General features: G+C 36.4%; 4 protein-coding genes across 4 annotated transcripts; 3 read left to right on the top strand and 1 right to left on the bottom strand.

Moving 5' to 3' along the window:
• Positions 1–47: 47 nt before the first annotated feature.
• LOC147507069 (cytokinin riboside 5'-monophosphate phosphoribohydrolase LOG8-like) lies at positions 48–2064 on the bottom strand. Its single transcript, XM_086599783.1, has 7 exons — positions 1656–2064; positions 1141–1238; positions 1008–1038; positions 827–926; positions 630–700; positions 407–550; positions 48–323 (listed from the first exon to the last, which is right to left on the bottom strand). The coding sequence occupies exons 1-7, from the start codon at positions 1773–1775 to the stop codon at positions 255–257; spliced, it is 633 nt and encodes a 210-aa protein (XP_086455909.1). The 5' UTR covers positions 1776–2064; the 3' UTR covers positions 48–254.
• A 388-nt stretch (positions 2065–2452) lies between these two features.
• Positions 2453–9925, top strand: LOC147507068 (casein kinase 1-like protein 2). Its single transcript, XM_086599782.1, has 14 exons — positions 2453–3069; positions 3153–3193; positions 4281–4350; positions 4444–4592; positions 4683–4778; positions 4869–4939; positions 5780–5841; positions 6035–6098; positions 6201–6285; positions 6380–6506; positions 6613–6692; positions 6770–6833; positions 7701–7837; positions 9312–9925. The coding sequence occupies exons 1-14, from the start codon at positions 2994–2996 to the stop codon at positions 9603–9605; spliced, it is 1416 nt and encodes a 471-aa protein (XP_086455908.1). The 5' UTR covers positions 2453–2993; the 3' UTR covers positions 9606–9925.
• An 878-nt stretch (positions 9926–10803) lies between these two features.
• On the top strand, positions 10804–14217 carry LOC147507067 (cell division cycle protein 48 homolog). Its single transcript, XM_086599784.1, is given in 5 exon segments — positions 10804–11100; positions 11615–11843; positions 11971–12999; positions 13002–13672; positions 13856–14217. Coding segments are annotated over 5 exon segments (2373 nt in total). The 5' UTR covers positions 10804–10935; the 3' UTR covers positions 14135–14217.
• A 1014-nt stretch (positions 14218–15231) lies between these two features.
• Positions 15232–20599, top strand: LOC147507066 (magnesium transporter, putative (DUF803)). The gene is made up of 9 exons (XM_086599780.1): positions 15232–15446; positions 17090–17188; positions 17313–17442; positions 17951–18039; positions 18344–18400; positions 18548–18606; positions 18748–18868; positions 19845–19993; positions 20072–20599. The coding sequence occupies exons 1-9, from the start codon at positions 15336–15338 to the stop codon at positions 20283–20285; spliced, it is 1029 nt and encodes a 342-aa protein (XP_086455906.1). The 5' UTR covers positions 15232–15335; the 3' UTR covers positions 20286–20599.
• Positions 20600–21276: the final 677 nt, after the last annotated feature.

Raw genomic sequence — 21276 nt, 5'->3', positions numbered from 1 at the left:
ATTTATGAGAAAAAGGAGGGTGTCACAGTCTTTCATGCACATATCAATTTAGTTCCTAGAGTACCAGACATGATTTCATTAGAACTCAACTAGCATAACAAGACATGGAGTGTTGCAAGTTGCAACCCCAGTTTCATGGATTATCATTCACATTTCAGTCGATATGCACAAAATGGAACTTAATCAAGTCCGATAGAACATCTTGTTACCAGAATTGTTTTTGCTGCAGTATAAACAGTGGCCTTGGGCCTTGGCTAGCCTCCCAATTGCTCCATCTGCCAGTTTTTATGTGGAGCAACGTATTCATCAAAGGTCGTATACTTCTGCAAAATATAAGAATGACACTTTGAGATACATTGTCGATCTAGTCTATAATGAAAAAGCATTTTATTGGATTCATTCGTACCTCCATCTTTACCAACAGTTCTTTTGCAGTTGGAGCGGAGACAACTATACTCCGAGCAGCTGGTCTGAGGAAACCTTCTTTGACACCATTATCAAACAATGCAAGCAAAGGATTGTAATAACCATCAATGTTTAGCAAACCAACCTGTGCAAAATCAAGAATAGCTCTGAACATCTTTAAAAATTTCTTCCAATCCTTACTAACCTAAACATTAATGGCTTACTGGTTTATCATGAATTCCTAATTGTGACCATGTTATCATCTCCAACGTCTCTTCCATGGTTCCATATCCTCCTAAAACAATTAAAAGGTCGCATATAAATTTAGAGTGCCTTGAGAATATATTCACTGAGACTTCTAGTTTTCTGATAAATTTAAACATACATGGTAAAACAATTAAAAGGTCGCATATAAACATACCTGGAAGAGCGATGAAAGCATCAGACTGTTTAGCCATTTCCGCTTTACGCTCATGCATATCTGCAACTATTTTTACTTCACCGACAGTCGATCCAGATATCTGCAAACATTAATTATTTAAGTCAATAACCAGTTGGTGACTTAAAAAATAATAATCTCACGGGATGTCAACATTACATACCTCAATAGGCACCAGAGCTTTTGGAATAACCCTGCATCAACAAAAATAAAACAGAACAAAAATATGAAATAAGTAAATAAAGTGAGACTCTAAAGGTACAGATGTTACCCCGTGAATAGAAAGTTTTACTCACCCTAGAACATGGCAACCTCCATCATAAACAGTTTGGGAAATCAAACCCATCAAGCCAACACTTCCACCTCCATAAACCAAATTGATTGTTCTTTCCACCTGTTAACCAAGTTGTAGATCAAAAGTTAGTGGCATTGCCACAGCAATTGCTCTCTGCCACATGTGCACAATCTTCCTATGGTAGGTGTATGTACATCTTTTGTGTTTCCATTACAAGTTTCTATTAAATTACAATGCCATTGGCTACAAGTTAGTTAGGAGTTGGATCCAACATCCTAACACTTGCAAGATAATTCAACCCACTATAGACGGATCATACTGTAACACAAGAAAAATTCAACCCCTACTAGTCTTTTGTGCTAAAATAGCAAGGATGTGGCACTTATCATACACAGAGACACTTAGTGATACAATATGACATTCTGTTTTACTGTTTGTAAACACAATTATAAACATATTAAGAGATTAATTCCCAATTATAAATAGAATATAAAAAGGAGTGGGTAGAAATAATACTAGTTCATTTCCCAACTCAAGAGCAGCATCACTGAACACTTGTCTATTACCAGATTTGCTCCCACAGAAAACACATATTCTCTTGAACTTAGTACTGCTTGTTTCACAGTTGTTTTCCATTTTGGTTTAGAAAACAGTTATAAAGATCCTTTGCCTTTTAAACTGTCTGTTTCTTTTGCACTTTAAACAGTAAACAAAAGAAAGTAGAGAAACTGTGTGGGTATTCAAGATGTAAATGTTCTGTGAATGTATTGATGGTGACTTCAACATGAAAAGAAGTAAGAACTCAGAAGACATATTAAAAGAAGGAATCCCACGTGTTTTCTCTGTCACTGTCTCTTCAAAAAATATTCATATGGACTCTATTTAAAAGTTGCACCATGCAACCACGCTGCAAAATTCTATCTATAACGAGTAGGCTTCAGGAAAATGTGTGACTTTATATAACATAGTCTTGCACCTCGTCCTCCAGCATTTGACTTTTATACTTTAGAGTGGTCCTCAAATCTCAATCCCTTATCCACCAACAAAACATATTATGAGTTTTTACACCCATCAATAATTCATTTTCACTTTTAATATGCCTTGTAAAAAGTAATTGTTGTTGGGAGATTACGAGTATCCTAATCAAGTCCTCGCGTCTCCATTCTTTTTAAACAGGTACAAACTAACAAAGTTAGTAAAATATTTGGGTGATGATATCAAAAGTCTGAGAACTCGTTACTAATTTCATTTAAAACAGACTTATCAATTAAATATAAAAAAAAAAATTATTAATCATAAAAAAAAAGATAGACACAATTGACTTAATCAAAGACATTGCTAATACGACCCAAAAAAAACGTTAATTACAAAGAACATGAGTTTTTTGGATAAGGAATAAAAGAGTTTGATACGCATGGATAAAGTATATTTTGCATAGCCAATAGAAAAACAAATTTGTCATTTTCTATGTAAAAATACTTTAAAACTTTACAAAGTAAATTAGGAAAGAAATTTTCCTAAAGAAAATAATATCCTAGAAAAAAAAAGAAACCCAATAAATTTCTTTCTCTCTCTTTTTTTTTTTCTCTGTCCTGTTATTCCAACCCCATTAACTTTTATTTTTTTCCCCAAAACCAAACCCTAGATCTCATTTTCATCAAAATTACCCAATATGATTAACTTTCACAATCAATTTCACTACCTATCTTCATTTCTATACAATCAATTTGACTTTTTTTCAAACCCATGAGTTTTAATTTCATGTTTTAAATACTCAATTAGGTCAAATTGGTAATAAAGTTTCAATTTTTGTGTAAAAATTGAGTCTTGAGGTTTATTTTTAGGTTAATTTTGATGGAACCAAGAGTGGGTAACAAGTTTAGACTCGGTCGGAAGATCGGTAGTGGATCATTTGGAGAAATTTATTTGGGTTTGTTATTATCCAGCTTTGTTGATTTTGATGTTTTGGTGATTTGGATGTTTGTTAATTTTGGTGTTATTTGGTTTTTCCAGGTACTAATATTCAGACAAATGAAGAAGTTGCAATTAAACTTGTAAGCATTCATTTATGTGTTTGTGTTAAAATTAGGAAAATAAATAAACTTGGTTGATGTTGTTGTAGTTGAATATCTGTTTTGGGTTTTTATTAAATGTCTGTACTATCAAGTTTTGTGGATATTTATTGCAGAAGTAATCATTGATAAAAATAAGAGGAAACATTTTGGGTTCTGGCAATGTTATAGTATGTCCCAAGTCTTTCACAAGGGAAAATTGTTTTAGTTAATAGTTATTAATCACTATGTGTAGGAGTTATTTGTTGTGGTATAGCACTGTATCTAAACGAGAGAATTTGGTTGTTTGGAATATCATCTAGGTTGGGATTCGATTAAACTCTCCATGCTTCCTAGTATCAGTTATCACTGTCATGATTTATTGGGCTCAATTTCTGTGCGGTCTCTTCTCATTTCCTCTCTGTTTTTGCTTCCTCGTTGGCATCATATACATGCGGTGCTCGTTCATCTTTGTCTGTTCTGCACCATTTCTTTAGGGGTATATATATGTATGCATCTCAACTTTTTTATTCTTTATGGTGATGAATGTGTACAGAGTCCAATTTTCTAGGCTAGTGAAAGTTTGGTAGTTGGCTTCTGACTATGAGAAAAAATTTCTTGTTGTCGGACCTTACGAAATCTATACAAGGAAAATGCCCTGTCATCTCCAACAAATCAGTTCATTTTGGAAGTTTGTAGTTTGTGATTTTGTCGCATCATTTGTTGTGCAGCTTATTGCCCATCACAGTGACTAAATCTCTCTTAATCATCATGTTTTTTTTTGGGCTGCCTTGTTGGTAGTCTTGATGGTCATAGATATCGATCTCCATTTACTGTCTTTTGGTGTGGTTTATTGTTTATGTTATTTTTATCTGGCCTTGCATGCCTTGACGGTAACTTTACGGTTGTGATATATATGTATATGCATATTCGATAATGTGAATCTGTGATATATTTTCTTATAATGTGATTCTGTGATGTCACTTCCTCCTCTTCTTCTTTTTTTGGTCTTTTTTGTTTTGTCATTTTGTGCTTGTAGTATTTTACCATGACATTGGTGTAGAAAACTAACACTAGCTTCCTTATTCAGGAAAATGTCAAGACAAAGCATCCCCAATTGCTATATGAATCAAAGTTGTACCGAATACTTCAGGGAGGAAGTAATTATAATTCTTCACTCCTTTGTTTGTCCGTTATGTGACTCACTACGTTTTCTTTGTTCAATATCATCTCATTATCTTTAACTTTGACAGCTGGGATTCCGAATGTGAGGTGGTTTGGCGTTGAAGGAGATTACAATGTTCTTGTGATGGATTTGCTTGGACCTAGTCTTGAAGATTTATTTAACTTCTGCAGTAGAAAACTTTCTTTAAAGACTGTTCTTATGCTGGCAGATCAAATGGTAGGTGCAATATCTCGTTTGGTCTCTGTTATTTTATATTAATGGTATACGAGATTTCTCATGTACGTATGTTCCCAATTCTTTCATCAGATTAACCGAGTTGAGTTTGTTCATACTAAATCTTTTCTACATCGAGATATCAAACCAGACAATTTCCTCATGGGCTTAGGGAGGCGAGCGAATCAGGTATGTTTTACCTCTTCATTGATAATTTTTCTTTTTTCTTCCAAGTGATTCCTTGTATGTGATGTAATGTGCTTTTTCTCTGGAATTTAGGTGTATATCATTGATTTCGGCTTGGCGAAGAAGTACAGAGATACCTCGACCCACCAACATATTCCATATAGGTTAGTAGGTTAAGAAATTATGAATTTCAAACTTGGTTGCTGCTAATTCTTTCAAGACTTGTGTTTCCTGTAACCTTTTACAGTGTTCATAATTTGCTGAGGAGTTTGCATTTATTTTCGTGGTTGTTTCTACTTCGTTTTCTTTGAATTCATTTGTACAAATTTTGTTTCTCATTCTTGGGTTTATTAGAAGTTTGAAACTAATTAATAGCATTCAAGGAAGAACAAGAAGCCCACAAGGAAAAGGTGGAAAATATGAAGCAAGTGATATGTTAGGATTTAGGTTGTCCACTTTTGTCATATCTTGGCATCTAGCATAAGGAGTGTAGTTGAAAGATTGAAAAGTTGAGAACACAGAGACTAGTACCACAAGATAGATGATACTAGCCAAATGTAGAAGGAACACTGGAACAGGGAAAATTTGTGGTATGAGGAATTTCATGTATCACAAGATAATGCTCTCTGGTGAACTGTATTAGGGTAATAGGAGTGGGATTAACACTGCTAGATCAGATGTGTTCTGTTATCTGTTTGCTTGGTTTAAGCATTTTGCTGTATCTTTCTCTTGAGTTGTTGGGGTAGGCACAGAACATAATATTGCGATAGATGCTGATTTTCTCTCAAATGCCACTGTATGAAAAATATAAACCAATTTTCAGCTCAGTAGAATATTAAAACATATCGGCCATCAATTTGAACCTGAAGCTCTGAACCGCTTTCATGGTTTTGGTTGGGGGGGTGTCGGTCTTCACTTTGTTACTGGGTTGATTAGAGATCTCAACAGAAGCATCAGCACAAGTGCACTGATGTCTGACCTTCACGTGGTTACATATGTTGCAGGGAAAATAAGAATTTGACTGGAACTGCACGATATGCTAGCATGAATACCCACCTTGGCATTGGTAAGTAGCAACCTTTGGATATTATCAATTTAAAGTTGTCAATTAAGATTTATATTTACATTTACTAGGTCTCTTTAGCAGCATGTAGTCCTCAAAGCATCGTATATTAGCTCCACTATTTTAACCATCTGAGTCTCTACAGGTTACTCTTCCTTTTCTTTTTCTGAACTTTGTTTGTTATATTTTTATGTAGAGCAAAGTCGAAGAGATGATTTAGAATCACTTGGATACGTTCTTATGTACTTCTTAAGAGGAAGGTGTGGAGCATTCCTCTTATTTTCTCCTAACTATAGTGAATTTATTTTATAATGAAAGGTCATTAATTTATATAACTTTTGTTTCCCCCCTCTTCACTGCAGTCTTCCCTGGCAGGGACTTAAAGCAGGAACTAAGAAACAGAAGTATGAGAAAATTAGTGAAAAGAAGGTTTCCACCTCTATTGAGGTATATTAAAATGGAAATGGTTCTCTACCTAGTAGGTCTCTACTTTGCTTATATAGGACGAAATATGCCTGAAAGATTGCTTATGCCTTTTCAGTCTTTATGTCGGGGTTATCCTACAGAGTTCGCATCGTACTTCCATTACTGTCGTTCGCTAAGGTTTGACGATAAGCCAGACTATGCTTATCTGAAAAGAATATTTCGTGACCTTTTTATTCGTGAAGGTTTGACATTTCCTTACAATTTAGTTATTAGTTATTCCAGATTAATATTTCTAGACATCACATTGTGAGTATTCTCGCTTTAATACTGTTGCTATATTTATTACAGGTTTTCAGTTTGATTATGTGTTTGATTGGACCATTCTGAAGTATCAGCAATCACAGATTGCTACTCCTGCTCGTGCTCTTGTAAGTGCTATTGCTGCTTACATGTTTCATTGTTTAGCTTATGAATGGTGGCCTTTAATTGTCGGATCTATATTTAGGGCCCTTCTGCTGGAGCAAGCACTGGCATCGCCCCTGCCGTTGCCAATGCTGATAGACAAACAGGTAACGTGTTACCAATACTGCTTCCTTTTATATAGATTATGACATATTAGTTGAACTTTTTTGTTTAGTTAAGTACCTTGGCATAATGGTATGTGAGTTTCCTTGGCACGTGTGTTTTCTTCTTCTGAGTTCTGACTTAATTTCTTGCGATGGTATTTTCTTTTCATGCCTTCATCTTCCATGCTTGTAAATTATCTTTCTTATAGCCAGCTCCTGTTTTCTTTTGAATTCCTTATTTTGCATCCATATTTTTTTTCAATGCTCCAATGTTTAGGACATGTACACCTCGATATTCAGGGAAAAGAACAGAAGAAAGACACTTAAAAGTTATAATTCTTGATGAAGGGGATGGTTATATGAACTCCACTAAAACGAACTCCACCGCTAAAAATAATGAATTAGAAGCTGATTTTTGTTGGAGATCTACACAATAGAGATCATCCTCACAAAAAATGAACTCATTTGAAGATGTACAACCTTGTCAAAAATCATTTGGAATATTATGGAATTATCCATGGTCTAGATTATTCTAATTTCGATATAACTTTTGACAAGGTTAAACAAATTCAATTGAGCTAAATTTTTGCAGGAGTGATCTTCATTATAAGATATATACCTCCACCAAAATTCAGCATTCACTTCATCTTGTAAGTCCACTTTTATGGGTGGAGTAACTTTGGAGTCACTATAAGATGGAGTTCATATAACCACCCCCCTTGATGAAATATATTGAAAGCTTTGGAGAATTCAGAAAAAATGCTTTAAATTTTAACTTCCTTTGTCTCTTTTCCCATGGCCGTGGTCTTTGAATCTTTGAATATTACTAATATTTGCAAATTCTTATGATGCTTGCTCACTCTGATCCAGGTGGTGAAGAAGGAAGACTACCGGGTTGGTCTTCAGTGGACCCTTCTCGTAGGAGAGTTCCTACTCCGGGTATAAATGCTGGAAGCTTATCTAAGCAGAAGAGTCCAGTTGCAAATGATTCATCTAAAGATGCTATGGTATGTAGTCATAGTTGTGCAATTTCAAGTTTCATACTTGTTTATTCCATTCTGTGGTTTGCTATACTGGTTACACATATATCGTAACAACTCTGTCATACACTTGTTTTTGGTATAACTGTTATATTCCACCTGAAATTATCAACAATGGTTAAAAGTAAATGTATTCTCTGGAAAATATGGTGTTCTACTTTGTACTGAAGCCGCTTGTTTTCTGAGCTATCTTCTGAATTGTAATATAAGCTCTAAACGCATGCCCACATCTGTAACTGATAAAAAAACATTTTTTTTCTTTTACTTGCTAATTGCTATAAACATTGTATGAGGTATTAATAACAGTTTATAAGCAGCATATTAAAAAGTGTAAATTGATTTTGTTTTGAGACCTGCTTAGTTGCTTAGCTAAGGTGGTCCCCAATTTTTAACCCACTACCTGGGATTGACTTCCAAGTGCCTACTCACAAATCACAATTGATAAAGTTACCAATTAGGGAATTACTATTGGAAAGAGATATATATATATAGGGAAAGGTGTGTCTTAATCTACTTGTATGTTTAATGTATATATTGGAAACATTGCCCTTCAGGCCTATTATATAAGCCCATATTCAGATGCTAGTATGAACATTTGAACGTTAACCTTTTAAAATCTACATAGTAGCCTTGGATGTGTATCCTTATATTATCTTGACACTTGTGAAAACCAAAAGTCATTATTGTAATTGGCGTGAACTGATAACTAGCTGGACAATTCTTTTTGAGTAAGTGTGAATTTAGAGGTCTGTAGACCACAGAACACCAAGTCATATTGTATTTAATTTACTTGCCATCTAATTTAATAAATTTATAATTATTAAAAAATTAATTAATTATTCCTATCCGGCCCCGTGTCGATCTTCAACTGCTTTCGCCGATCCGACACCCTATCAGTCAGCAGTGCCTGGCAGCCGTATCAGTCAGCGGTGTATGTCTTGTCATCAAGCAAGGTGGAGCCAGGGTTGCCACTAGAGTGCGCGGTTGAGGTTTGGGACCTTGCCAGCTGTTTCCAAACCAACCCCCTTTTCTTGTGGTCATCAATTATGTTACCTAGAAATTTCTATCAATGGCCCTTGGCAGCAGCTCATTCCTTCACTGTTTTGCATATGTTGTCAAAGGCGCAAATAGTTTTTCAGGACCCAAGCGGCACCAAGGAGCCAGTTTTTAAGAAAATGGTTGAATGTTGTTGTCTGAGGCACCGCCGTTAAGGGTCATCAAAGGCGCCACTGCCGTAGTACCTACCTTGTCTGACAACATATTACTGCACTTATGTCAGTGTGCTTATATAAGGATTGCTAGCTTACATTTTAAATTTTATGAGAAAATTTGGCCCTTATTTTGTTGATTAGTTGCATGAATTTGATTCTACTTAGACACTGATTCCTCACCTTTTTGTTTGTCGTGGTTACCTAACAAAACTAATCCCATATCAATGCAGTTCAGTGGGTCTTCTGCTCTTATGGTTCGGTCAAGTGGATCAGCAAGGCGTGCTGCTGTCTCTACCAGTCGTGAAGCAATGGTAAGTGAATCTGATTCATCTCGCCCTCGAACAATGGAGGCGAGCCCTGGAGCATTTCGCAAGGTTGCAAGTGGGCAGAAAAGTTTGCCCTTTGGCTCAGAGCCAAAGCGCTCATCTTCTGGTAGGAATATTACTAACATAAAGAATTATGAGTCTACTCTGAAGGGCATTGAAGGCCTGAATTTTGACAGTGAAGAAAGGTTTCACTATTAGTTGTCTGCTGCCTGAGCCATCTCTCCGGTAAATCGTAAACTAATGTATTACAAAAAACAAGTGGACGCAAGTGTCCTTTCCGCAATTTTTTTTCTTCTGTTTTCTGGAGGGGATCCTGTGATTTGTAACATAAGGTGGAGCTGGTTCAGAGTAAAGGAAGAGAATAAAAGGAGAGCGCTAACTAAGCCACGATGAATCGCCTGTGAATACAATTTAAGTTGGCGGGATCACTTTTACTTTTGCCCTTTATCCAGTGTTCCTAAGAGATTTCTGTACAATTCCAAACGGTTTACTGTGATGAACATTTTTTAGCTCCTTCATTTGGTTTTTGTTCTTCTAGTGTTTTACTATTAGCAATATCGTAAGATTCTTCACTAAATGGATAATGGGTTGGTAATAATTTCTCAATTAGGGATACCCCATTTTCAAAAATATTAGTGATACCCGCCCAGATGTAAGATCCAACCGCTACAAGATATTGGAACTTACAATTTGGGGGTGGGGGTTATCTCTAATTGCAACTATTAATGGGGTATCTTTAACTAACCCAATGTTAAATTAAGATGCTGCTTTTGTATCTAAAATGACTTCAACAGCTACAGAAGATCAATGAGCAATGACTGCAAAAGTTGTCTCAAGATAATCCACTCTGCTCTAATTCGTCCTCTTTCCAGTAAAAAATGTTTTAGACTTTTTTATTCTATGGGTGTTAGGCTGTTAGCGGCTATATGAAAAAGTATTTTCTGTTATTACCAAACCAAACAAAAACCTAAAATATTTAGATTTTCCTAACACAATAATTTTCTACAGAAGACTTCGTTTGAGCAAAAAACACTTTTATGTCTATGGATCTTCAAGTTTAATGCGACTTAAACCAAAATATAGAATGATCGGAAAAACAAACCTAAAATTTGGTAATCTTTGTTTATCTTGGCTACTGGGCTACAGCCTACAGGCTAGGCGTGTAGGGCTGCATCTGACGTGTGTACTAGGTTATTAGGCCGGGCCTAGAACTTTTCTAGTTTCTAATCGTGTGTTTCTCGAATTCTAACCAGAATAGAAATATATAAGTAGTTTCTAATCGTGTGTTTCCTATTTGGACAAAAACGGCATAACAATCATATATAAATATAAATAGATACCCATGCGGTAGTCCAAAACCTCGTTCACAGTTTCATGCATGCAGTAATCATCTACATCTGCCTCTTCTTGTTCTTCTTCTTCGCCCCCAGGCTGGTGTCCACCATTTTCTTGGTGTTCTTAGGCTACTTTTTCCACACCGTTTACCAGTACAAAAAGCAAAAACTCTGTGAGTTTACGTTTTAACAAGATGTCTTCCAAGAAGGATTATAGTACTGCAATATTGGAAAGGAAGAAGGCAGTGAATAGACTTGTTGCTGATGAACCCGTGACTGATGATAATTCAGTGGTTTCAGTGAATCCCACTACCATGGAGAAGCTCAGCCTTTTCAGTGGTGATACCGTTCGTATCAAAGTACGTATACTTTTGTTGCTCTTATTCCATTATTTCTTTTAGAATTATATTTTCTTAGCTAGGTTCATGAGGTTGGAATTGTTTTTTCTGTTTTCCATTCTTTTTCTTTGTTTTTTTTTTCTTACATGGGTTTGATTAGAAGCTTTCTCTGTTTTTTTATCTTTTGAGGTTAAATTCGTGTTTGGAGAAAAAACAGTTGGAGTTCTTGTGTTTTAAAAGCTGGTGGTTGACTCCTTAGTGCTATTATATGTAGGATTGTGTTTGCTTATAGGCCAGGATTTGAGTCTTTTGTAGTTTTGTTCATGTGTTCACTAGTTTTCGCTGTTGTGTGAGTTGTGAGGAGACAAACTTGTTTTCAGATAAATCAAGGTTTTGATAGCTTTTGGCTCAATGTTTACATCAAGTATGAACTAGGTTTTTTAAAATACTACCTACCAGTTACTGCTCAATGTTATTCTTTGAATGGTATTGAAGTACTAAGTGGTTTTTTGTTTGTTTAATTTGTTATCTTTAGGGAAAGAAGAGGAGAGAGACCATTTGCCTTGTTCTTCCTGATGAAACTTGCGAGGAGCCTAGAATCAGAATGAATAGGGTTGTCCGGTCGAATTTGAGGATTCGGCTAGGTGATGTTGTAACTGTGCACCTATGCCCTGATATCCCAGTCGGGAAGCGAGTGCATGTACTGCCTATTGATGACACCATTGAGGGTTTAACTGGGGATCTTTTTTATCCGTATCTGAAAAGTAAGTTCAAGCCATTGTACACTTCAATTAGTCTATTGGATTTTTTTCTTATTGTTTTCCAATTTTGACATGTGCCAGATTGATGTCATTAACAATGTTCTTAAATTTTGTGGGTTTATATATACAGCTTATTTCTTTGAAGCACATCGTCCAGTAAGGGAAGGTGACTGCTTCCTCGTCAGAGGTGGAATGAGAAGTGTAGAATTTAAAGTCATTGAGACTGACCCCGCTGAGTATTGTGTGGTTGTGGCAAGTACTGAAATCTTCTACGAGGGGGAGCCAGTGAAAAGAGAAGATGAAGATAGGCGGGATGAAGTGGGTTATGACGATGTTGGTGGCGTGCGCAAGCAGTTGGCTCAGATCCGGGAGATGTTGGAGCTTCCACTAAGGCATCCTCAGCTCTTTAAAACGATTGGTGTGAAACCTCCAAAGGGAGTTCTATTGTATGGACCACCAGGTTCAGGGAAGACACTGTTAGCCAAGGCAGTCGCCAATGAAACTGGCGCTTTCTTCTTTTGCATCAATGGACCTGAAATCATGTCTAAAATGGCCGGCGAGAGTGAAAGCAATCTTAGGAAAGCTTTTGAGGAAGCTGAAAAGAACGCTCCTTCTATTATTTTCATAGATGAGCTAGACTCCATTGCTCCCAAGCGAGAAAAGACAAATGGAGAGGTTGAGCGCAGAATTGTTTCACAGCTCTTGACACTTATGGATGGCTTGAAATCTCGTGCCAATGTCATGGTTCTTGGGGCTACCAATAGGCCCAACAGCATTGATGGAGCTTTGAGAAGATTTGGGAGGTTTGACAAGGAAATTGAAATTGGTGTTCCGGATGAAGTTGGACGTATTGAGGTTCTACGCATCCACACAAAGAACATGAAGCTATCAGACGATGTTGACCTAGAGCGGGTTGCAAAGGATACCCATGGATATGTTGGTGCTGATCTGGCTGCTTTGTCCACCGAAGCCGCCTTACAGTGCATCAGAGAAAAAATGGACATGTTTGATCTGGAAGATGAAACTATTGATGCTGAGATACTTAATTCCATGGCTGTTACAAATGAGCATTTTACAACTGCCCTTGGAACCAGCAATCCCTCTGCTCTGCGTGAGACGGTTGTTGAAGTGCCTAACGTCAGCTGCGAGGATATAGGGGGCTTGAGAATGTCAAGAGGGAGCTTAAAGAGACTGTGCAATATCCAGTGGAGCATCCTGAGAAGTTTGAGAAGTTTGGCATGTCTCCTTCAAGAGGAGTTCTTTTCTATGGACCTCCTGGGTGTGGTAAAACTCTTTTGGCAAAAATGATTGCCACCGAATGTCGAGCAAACTTCATTAGTATCAAGGGCCCTGAGCTACTCACTATGTGGTTTGGTGAGAGTGAGGCTAATGTTCGGGAAATTTTTGACAAGGCTCGGCAATCTGCACCCTGTGTTCTTTTCTTTGATGAACTCGATTCCATTGCTACTCAGAGAGGCAGCAGTGTCGGAGATGCGGGTGGTGCTGCTGATAGGGTTCTGAACCAACTTTTGACTGAAATGGATGGAATGAATCCAAAGAAGACCGTTTTTATAATTGGTGCTACCAATAGGCCAGATATAATTGATCCTGCTTTGCTGAGGCCAGGCCGTCTTGATCAACTGATCTATATACCTTTACCTGACGAGATGTCGCGCCATCAGATCTTCAAGTCCTGCCTCAGGAAATCACCTGTTGCAGAAGACGTGGACTTCAGCGCCCTGGCCAATTGTACTCAAGGCTTTAGTGGTGCTGATATTACAGAGGTATGCCAACGCGCATGCAAATATGCCATCCGAGAAAACATCGAGAAAGTAAGTGTACTGATCAATTATATTCTTATAGTTTTTGTCCTAACACGTACATCTGCACAAGCATGCGTTTCATATTATGTACATTCATGCAAGTGTTCTACTGTTCCATAATCTTTTATACATTCTTTTCCTAAATAAATGATCCACAGATTGATGCTAATAACAATGATATTGTAAATACAGGATTTAGAAAGGGAGAAAAGGAGAAAGGAGATGGGAGAGGAAATGGAAGTAGACATTGATGATGAAGTGTCAGAGCTTACAGCTGCTCATTTTGAAGAGTCCATGAAGTGTGCTCGTAGGAGCGTGAGTGATACAGACATTCTAAAGTATCAAGCGTTTGCGCAGACATTACAGCAGTCAAGAGGGTTCGGTACTGAGTTTGCGTCTGCAAATACAGGAAGCAAGGATGCTGTTGGAGATCCTTTTGCAGCATATGGTGAAGACGACATGTACATCTAGATGTGGGGAGGACATCAACTGTTTTTATATATGATTCTAATTTTGTTGTACTTTTACACTGAAAATCAGAGCAAAATTTTGGTAGAGTAATTATGTCACGGTAGCTATCAGCCCATTTAGCTAATATCATGAGCCTCACCATTAAAATATTTTTTTAACCATCTAAAATATGAAAAATTAAATTTATTAGCAGGTCAATTGCTTTTGTAATGTTTTGTAAATACCAAGCAATACTAGACTCCTGGGAGCTCAAACTATTGATAACGTTGATGTTGTCCCCCTCAAAAAAAAATTTTTCTCCTCTTAAGTATTGTGCCAGCTTCACTGCTATTTCGGCTGCAAGAAATTCACTGTCTTCTACTGACTTTGCTGTGAATCTCCTTACTGCCGCAAGTAAAGCTTATTCTTCATTCCAAGTCATAGCAACAACAACTCCTTATAGAAATCTCTTATTGAAAGTAGCATCAAACTTAACATTTATAGAATTTGACATGTGAGCGATGTTACTTATATGATAATGCAAAGCAGATATATTATTATTGTTACTAATAGATGTTGAAGCATATGGGTTATGGTTTTAATTTATATTCGTATAGTGTTAATAGAAAAAAATTGGGTTTAGATTCTTCCTGTCAAAAGCTTTGAGTGTTCTTTCCCATTGAATTATTGTAGCTATTAGTATAGACTCTCTATCAAATTTCTCCATATTCCTATTATCCCACATAGTTTGCAATATGGTACATGCATACACACCCAAATTTGTTATGTCAGGGACCTTATTTTCACACAATTCCATGATCTCATTCACCCATCTTCTAATGTATCATCCTCTGTTCGTAAACTCAGTGGCAAAACAAACCACAAAATTTTTGTCAAATCACATTCAAAAAAGATGTGTTCCACAGTTTCTTTTTTCCTAAAACAAAAGCCACACATAATTTATTTATTTTTTTTTAACTTAATTGAGCCTGAAACTGTTTTAAATATTCGGATATTCTTCCTGCATTGGTGGTGTCTGTACGGTGTAACGCTTAGAAAAAGGGGTTGCTTCTGTACTTCTCCTATAAAACCTGTCTTATTCCCAACAACAACAGCAACAAAAACCATTTATTTGTCCTTGTCAAATTTTCTTGAAAGAAACTGAGCTTTTTTTCACATAAACAAACAAAGAAGAAGAAGAAGAAGAAGAAGAAGAAGAGAGATGTGGGAGTCAATAATCTTAACGTTGTTAGCAACAGCTGGAAACAATATAGGCAAAGTTTTACAAAAGAAAGGAACCATTATTCTTCCTCCTCTTTCTTTCAAGCTCAAGGTATTATTATTTATTATTATTATTACATTACCCACCCCTCTTCATTTTTCAATTATTTAGATTAAAGAATCGATTTTTAAGTCTTCCCATGACATTTTCATTGAGCTTAAATTGTTATTTTGGATGATGGGGCTTTTTTTTTTTTTTTTTTTATGATTAGCATTTATAGAAAGAATGTGCATTTTCAATGTTATTGTGTGTTTGCAATTTTCAGACATATTTATTGTTGGGAAATGGATTGATTTTGAGGTCAAGAAAATCTTCTATATACATAAAATTGACCAAATTATCAGATGTTTTTTAAAAGGTAGACAGACCCTTTTTTTGCGTAAATTTGGATATATGTAGTTGTGATTTTCTCATAATGCTTTGGGTTGGAGTGTGTCTTAGCCCTTGAAGACACATACATAGCCAGATTACTGCTTTCTAATTACGTTGTCATGATATATTCTTCTGTGTGGAGTTATTATGTTGTGTTAATGAATGACTTTATATATGAACATTATATACCTCTATGAGATGCTTTAAAGCCCAAAGTAAATCGTACCAAGATATTGTGTACAGAGTAAACCTAGAGTGTACACACAGATGAGGTGCTTGCGAAAATTGTTATGGGGTGTAGGGGAGACACCTAATGATATATCCATTTCATTGCTAGTCTTTGGTGGACTGGTTTTGCTCCTCATCATCTTCATTGAATCTAAGTTGCTTGGGTACTTGCGTTTGGCCATTTAATTGTTTTCTTAATCAGATCTTAGTTCAGTTGGAGTTCACAAATGTTTAAATTGATAACACTTGTGGATGAATGTCACTGAAGAGTTGGAAGAGAAGTAGCGAATATAGTAGTTGATAGCTATGTAACATGGACACTTTGCATTCTTAAAAAAAATCCGTGTATACGGACATGTTATGCATTTACAATTTTCAAACTAGCGTTTCTTTTGACCCTAAAAGACTAGGAATGTAATCTATTAACATTGTTACAATTCCATGATATACCACTTTCGTAGTAATTTATTTGTAAGGAATCTCTTTATAAGGTCTTGACTCTTGAGTAATTAAAGAATAGTAGTAGTTTTCTTTGTAATTAGCTGTGTCCGTCCGTCCTACTTCATATAGGTTGCCATGTCGGTTACTCTGTATCCGTGTCGGACAAAAACACTCATATCCATGTCAATGTGACTTGGGTTGAAAGAAATCATCACCAATCGAAGAAGTTTAGCTCTGCACCTATATTTGAATGCAGGACCTTAGGTACTGTTAACCCAATCAGAAGTAACACACTATAAGAGCTAGCTGCTTTGCAGAGGACCAAGGTGAGCATGGGGTGGGGTGGTAATAATAGAATTGAAGTAACACAATTTGTCTTAAGGTGAGCATGTGTCATGAAAAATCATGATTAGTACTTGAGCAGACCTGAAATGATTAAGACAAGGTCCCATAGTCAATTTTGTATGATATCCGGTCATAGACAATTATCAAACTTGACCGACTGAATTCTAATGTTGTTGTTGGTTCTTTGCAAGTTGTTAGATATGTTATGAGGTCTGTGATTAGTGATTATTCTTACATCCTGCAGATATTGTTTACTGTCTAATCTGGTATTGTACATATGGTGAATGGTTATTGTACTTCTCCGTTAGGTAATAAAAGCATATGCTTTCAACAAGGCTTGGACTGTAGGTTTTCTAATGGATATATTTGGAGCTCTTCTGATGCTAAAGGCTTTATCTCAAGCTCCGGTGAGTTTCAATCTATATCAGGTTTTTACATTATATGATTATATCAGCAATAAGTGATGGTACAGCACCTGGGTTTCCTTCTTGTACCTTTTCCTGATAACTTTAATCAATCTCCTTAATGCAGGTGTCAGTTATTCAACCAGTTTCTGGCTGTGGACTTGCTATTCTTTGCATTTTTTCGCATTTCTATCTTAAAGAGGTTATGAATGCTATTGACTGGGTTGGGATTGTCATGGCCGGTGTTGGCACAATAGGTATTCTAAGTTCAGAATAAATCTTTTCTTAATGTAAATAGTTCTCTCTTTTTTCTAAGTAAAACTGCTTCCTATTCATACAGAGGTCATAATGATTGTGGAGATGGAAATGTTTCATTTGGCATAGGGAACTATTAGTCTATTACAATGCTCGTGGGACTGCCAGAGTTATAAATGATGTGGACAATGCTTGTATATGAGGAGGCTTATTGCAAGCCACCTCCAACTCCATTTACAGTTTACGCCAGGACTTTTAAAACAAAATTCATAATACAATAGGTTCTCAAACTTCTCATCATAATTTTCTTTAACGGATATGCACAGAAAATGAACTCAGGATTTTTTGACACTTGACATATATGAGCTAATACATCTTTGACACGTCAGATACTAAATTATATGGTGGCCAGTATATTGGTCTTGACACAGCCAATGCTAACTTATATGAATTGGTGGCCAAGTATATTGATCTTTCAGGTTATAATGAATACACATTCATATTTTGCAGGAGTTGGTGTTGGAGGAGAGGAGCAAAAAGCTTCTGCTGTATCAGTTGTCCATCTCCCTTTGCTGATTTTCGTCGTCTTGATCTTGTTTGTAGGTATCATATCCATGCACCATATGACATGAATAGTGTATACTTTTCCTTAAAAATCAATTGTATTGTGGAATCATTGAATTGTAGAAGAGGTTTTCTATGTTGGAAAGTTGCCATTCTTAATTGTTACCACTGTAAAAACATGAAGCAGTTTTGCAGAGTGTCGGTGCTTCATAGTAAAAAATAAATATATTGTTTTTTGAATCTTTTTGAGGATATGGAAAGACCTAGTTTTAGTTACAGTGAATCTTTGTGGTGTGATTACTGCTAATAGTAAAACTGATGGAACTCTTGGGTTTACAGGCCCTACTTAGTGGATGGCTTCGCATCTACAGGCGTCAAAGGAGAGAACAAGAATTGGTAAGTTTCGTTTTCTGCTCGGTTGACAACAGATAGTTCTATGTGTTGATAAACTATATCCATTCAATTTTATACATAGTTCAGTGGTGTTGTCTTTTTTCTTTTGATTTTCTTTTTCCATTGTGGCTTTTTCAACTATCCATGCAGATGCAATCTGAAGTTCTTGAGGAAATCATCTATGGCTTGGAGTCAGGCATTCTATTCGGGTGATTTACTATTTCCTTGCAGTATTATTCTTTTTTATGTTTTTCAGGATAATGGTCCTGATCTACTAAAAATATGAATCCTTAAAAATGCAAAATTATGAAGGGCTTCTTATAGAACTAACACCTCCAAGCAATTTGCAGGATGGCATCTGTGATATCTAAGATGGGGTTTGTTTTCTTAGAGCAAGGCTTCTCTAAGATGCTGGTTCCTATTTGCATCTCTCTCAGCATATGTTGTAGTGGCACAGGATTTGTTTATCAGGTATGTTATAGAAATTATCGTTTCAACTATCCAACTGAATGTATTTCATGCATTGTTTTTCTCCTAATAGTATATAACTTCCTAGAGTAAAAGAAAATTTGGGATCATTGTGAGATCACTTGAATACCCCCTGTTGCTAGATTGAGATCACTTGAACTTGTTAGCCACTTGATTATGTCTCACATCCAGAATATAGGAGATATCAATATGAGTAAGATTGGTGGCTTCTGTGCTGCAACTTTTAGCATGCCAATGCATTTTTATTCGTTCATATTGTGAATTCTGTTATGTTTTCACTCTCTTGAGCTTGTGACCTTGTGATCTTATCTCAAGTTCTTTCTTTTTTTTTTTCCTGCATAGCTCCTTTGCTTTGTTCTTGACTAGAAACTGCTATTATCTTTCTTCAAAAGAATTATTTAGTGTAGTAACCAACTACAAAATGTCTTTATTTAGTTTCAGTCAGTAAAAGAGGACAAGGGAAAAATGCTACTTACTGAAAATTAAAGCAACGATTTATTGAAAATACAGTGCTTTTAGCTTGACTTTGTAACCCAAGCATTCCAGTATGACTGTATTTACGAGCCGATGTGCAAACTGAGTGCATCTTTAAAACATCATCAACACAAGTCTAAGTCTTTAATTTCAGTCTTGTGCTTCCTGTCCCAGATTTTTTATTTTCTCATTTTTTCCATCTTCTATTTGTTCTTTCTTGATTCTTTGATGTTGTATAGATTAAAAATCCTTAGAACCAAAAAAGTGGGGGTAGAACACTTTGAAGTCATTCAATAGCACCCAATCAGTTTGGAGATGCGAGCAAGTAGAGATATTGATCCTAAGATTATTTGCAGATTGCTACGCATATGTAATAGTCCATGTCTATGAAGCTTCCCACCCAATATTCCTTGTTCAGTATGATTTCTGATGGTCTTTCCAGTACAGCTTCTTTCTTTCTGATCTGATCACTGCTTGTTGACAGACACGGGGGTTAAAACATGGAAGGGCCATTGTGGTGTCCACTTGTGCTGCTGTTGCATCGATAGTGACTGGTGTACTTGCTGGAATGCTTGCTCTAGGGGAACAATTACCTTCTTCTCCAGTTGGTCGTTTTTGGCTCTTGCTTGGATGGTAATCCCTTAGATTTTCTAAAATGTCCTTTTTCCTTTGCGAACATATTGAGATTTTTCCTTGCAAACTCATCTGTAGGCTATCCATCATTGGTGGAGTGGTTTTATTGGTTAGTTCGGCAAGGTTGTTACAACATCTTCCATGGCCAGCTAAACGATTCCTAAGTGGTGTTGAGAAGAATATCAGCCTCAGACGATCTGGGTCTATACGTTCTAGGGATTCAGACTCAAGCACGGTCATACAGGCATCGACATTGCATCACTTGATATCACATGTTAAAGAAAAGCCTTGAACTAATGCAGGACTGCCACATTACCTGGATTATGTTTCATTGTTTGCTGGAGTGTGTACATGTGGCAGAGCAATCAGTTTGATGCCATTGGAGGGCACCGATCTCATTCATTTACTTTTCTTTTTCTGGGGGAGGGTTGTCTCACCCTTTACATTTGACATATAGCAAATTAGTAAGTCAGGTTATTTGCTCAATTTGCTCAAATATTGGTGTACTTTAGATGGAAAATGTGCGTTCTTTTCAGATATGGTTGTCAATAATCATTCTGGTAGACCTGTTCTCTTTCGTTGGAAAATGTGCCTTATTTTCATCTACACTGTTACTTCCGGAAAATTGTCAACAGTTGAATCATTCTGTTGCTAAACCCATCGTGCTTATTGCAACTTTTTACTTCATTTTAGGGTTTTTTCAAACTAAAACAATGGTTTAAGCAAAATTGCAAGATCGTCATTTTCTTATTGACGCGTCAGCTTCTTAAAAATGATTACTGACTTCCAATGGGGGTGTTACACCTCCACTAATTCCGGAAAATTTTACACCTCTAATAACAGTTGAACTTAAATATCCACACTTGGGCGTTGCTACATGCCCATCGTGCTGCATATTGCAACTTTTTACTTCATTTTAAAGAGTTGTAATTTTTAACCAAACTGAAAACATTATGGCAGAATTTAAGCATGAGCTTGCTGATCGTCATTAGTTCTTATTGACGCATCAGCAATTCTTAAAAAATGATTACTGAGTGGCGGCTATTGAAGCGTTTTTTTTAATAGGATAGGGAGGACAACGTTGTGCCGATCGATGGCAACCGAAAGTGTGATCAGTGAATGATGCACCAAAAACAAAAGGTTATATTAAGAATGAATAAAGATATAAAACTAAAAACTCCCCATTGCCTGAATTCGATGCCTATAATGGTCAATATCAAACAAAAATGAGATTATGGATACTGCAAATGCAGCTACATATCAAATTATCAATATCTAATTTC

Source organism: Coptis chinensis, chromosome 3 (genome assembly GCF_015680905.1).
Source record: "Coptis chinensis isolate HL-2020 chromosome 3, ASM1568090v1, whole genome shotgun sequence".
Lineage (NCBI taxonomy): Eukaryota > Viridiplantae > Streptophyta > Magnoliopsida > Ranunculales > Ranunculaceae > Coptis > Coptis chinensis.
The sequence above is the reverse complement of the archived record's forward strand: the minus strand, read 5'-3'. Positions and strand labels throughout refer to the sequence as shown.

What these genes read in the sequence shown, in the direction of transcription:
- LOC147507069 (XM_086599783.1), bottom strand. Translation starts at nt 1,775, where the DNA reads ATGGAAAACAACTGTGAAACAAGCAGTACTAAGTTCAAGAGAATATGT. An exon ending in GGAGGTTGCCATGTTCTAGG is followed by an intron (nt 1,039 to 1,140) that starts GTGAGTAAAACT and finishes TTGTTGATGCAG; the next exon opens with GGTTATTCCAAAAGCTCTGG. An exon ending in TAGGAATTCATGATAAACCA is followed by an intron (nt 551 to 629) that starts GTAAGCCATTAA and finishes GATTTTGCACAG; the next exon opens with GTTGGTTTGCTAAACATTGA.
- LOC147507068 (XM_086599782.1), top strand. Translation starts at nt 2,994, where the DNA reads ATGGAACCAAGAGTGGGTAACAAGTTTAGACTCGGTCGGAAGATCGGT. An exon ending in AAGAAGTTGCAATTAAACTT is followed by an intron (nt 3,194 to 4,280) that starts GTAAGCATTCAT and finishes TTCCTTATTCAG; the next exon opens with GAAAATGTCAAGACAAAGCA. An exon ending in CAATGCTGATAGACAAACAG is followed by an intron (nt 6,834 to 7,700) that starts GTAACGTGTTAC and finishes ACTCTGATCCAG; the next exon opens with GTGGTGAAGAAGGAAGACTA.
- LOC147507066 (XM_086599780.1), top strand. Translation starts at nt 15,336, where the DNA reads ATGTGGGAGTCAATAATCTTAACGTTGTTAGCAACAGCTGGAAACAAT. An exon ending in AAAGGAGAGAACAAGAATTG is followed by an intron (nt 18,401 to 18,547) that starts GTAAGTTTCGTT and finishes CTATCCATGCAG; the next exon opens with ATGCAATCTGAAGTTCTTGA. An exon ending in GCACAGGATTTGTTTATCAG is followed by an intron (nt 18,869 to 19,844) that starts GTATGTTATAGA and finishes GCTTGTTGACAG; the next exon opens with ACACGGGGGTTAAAACATGG.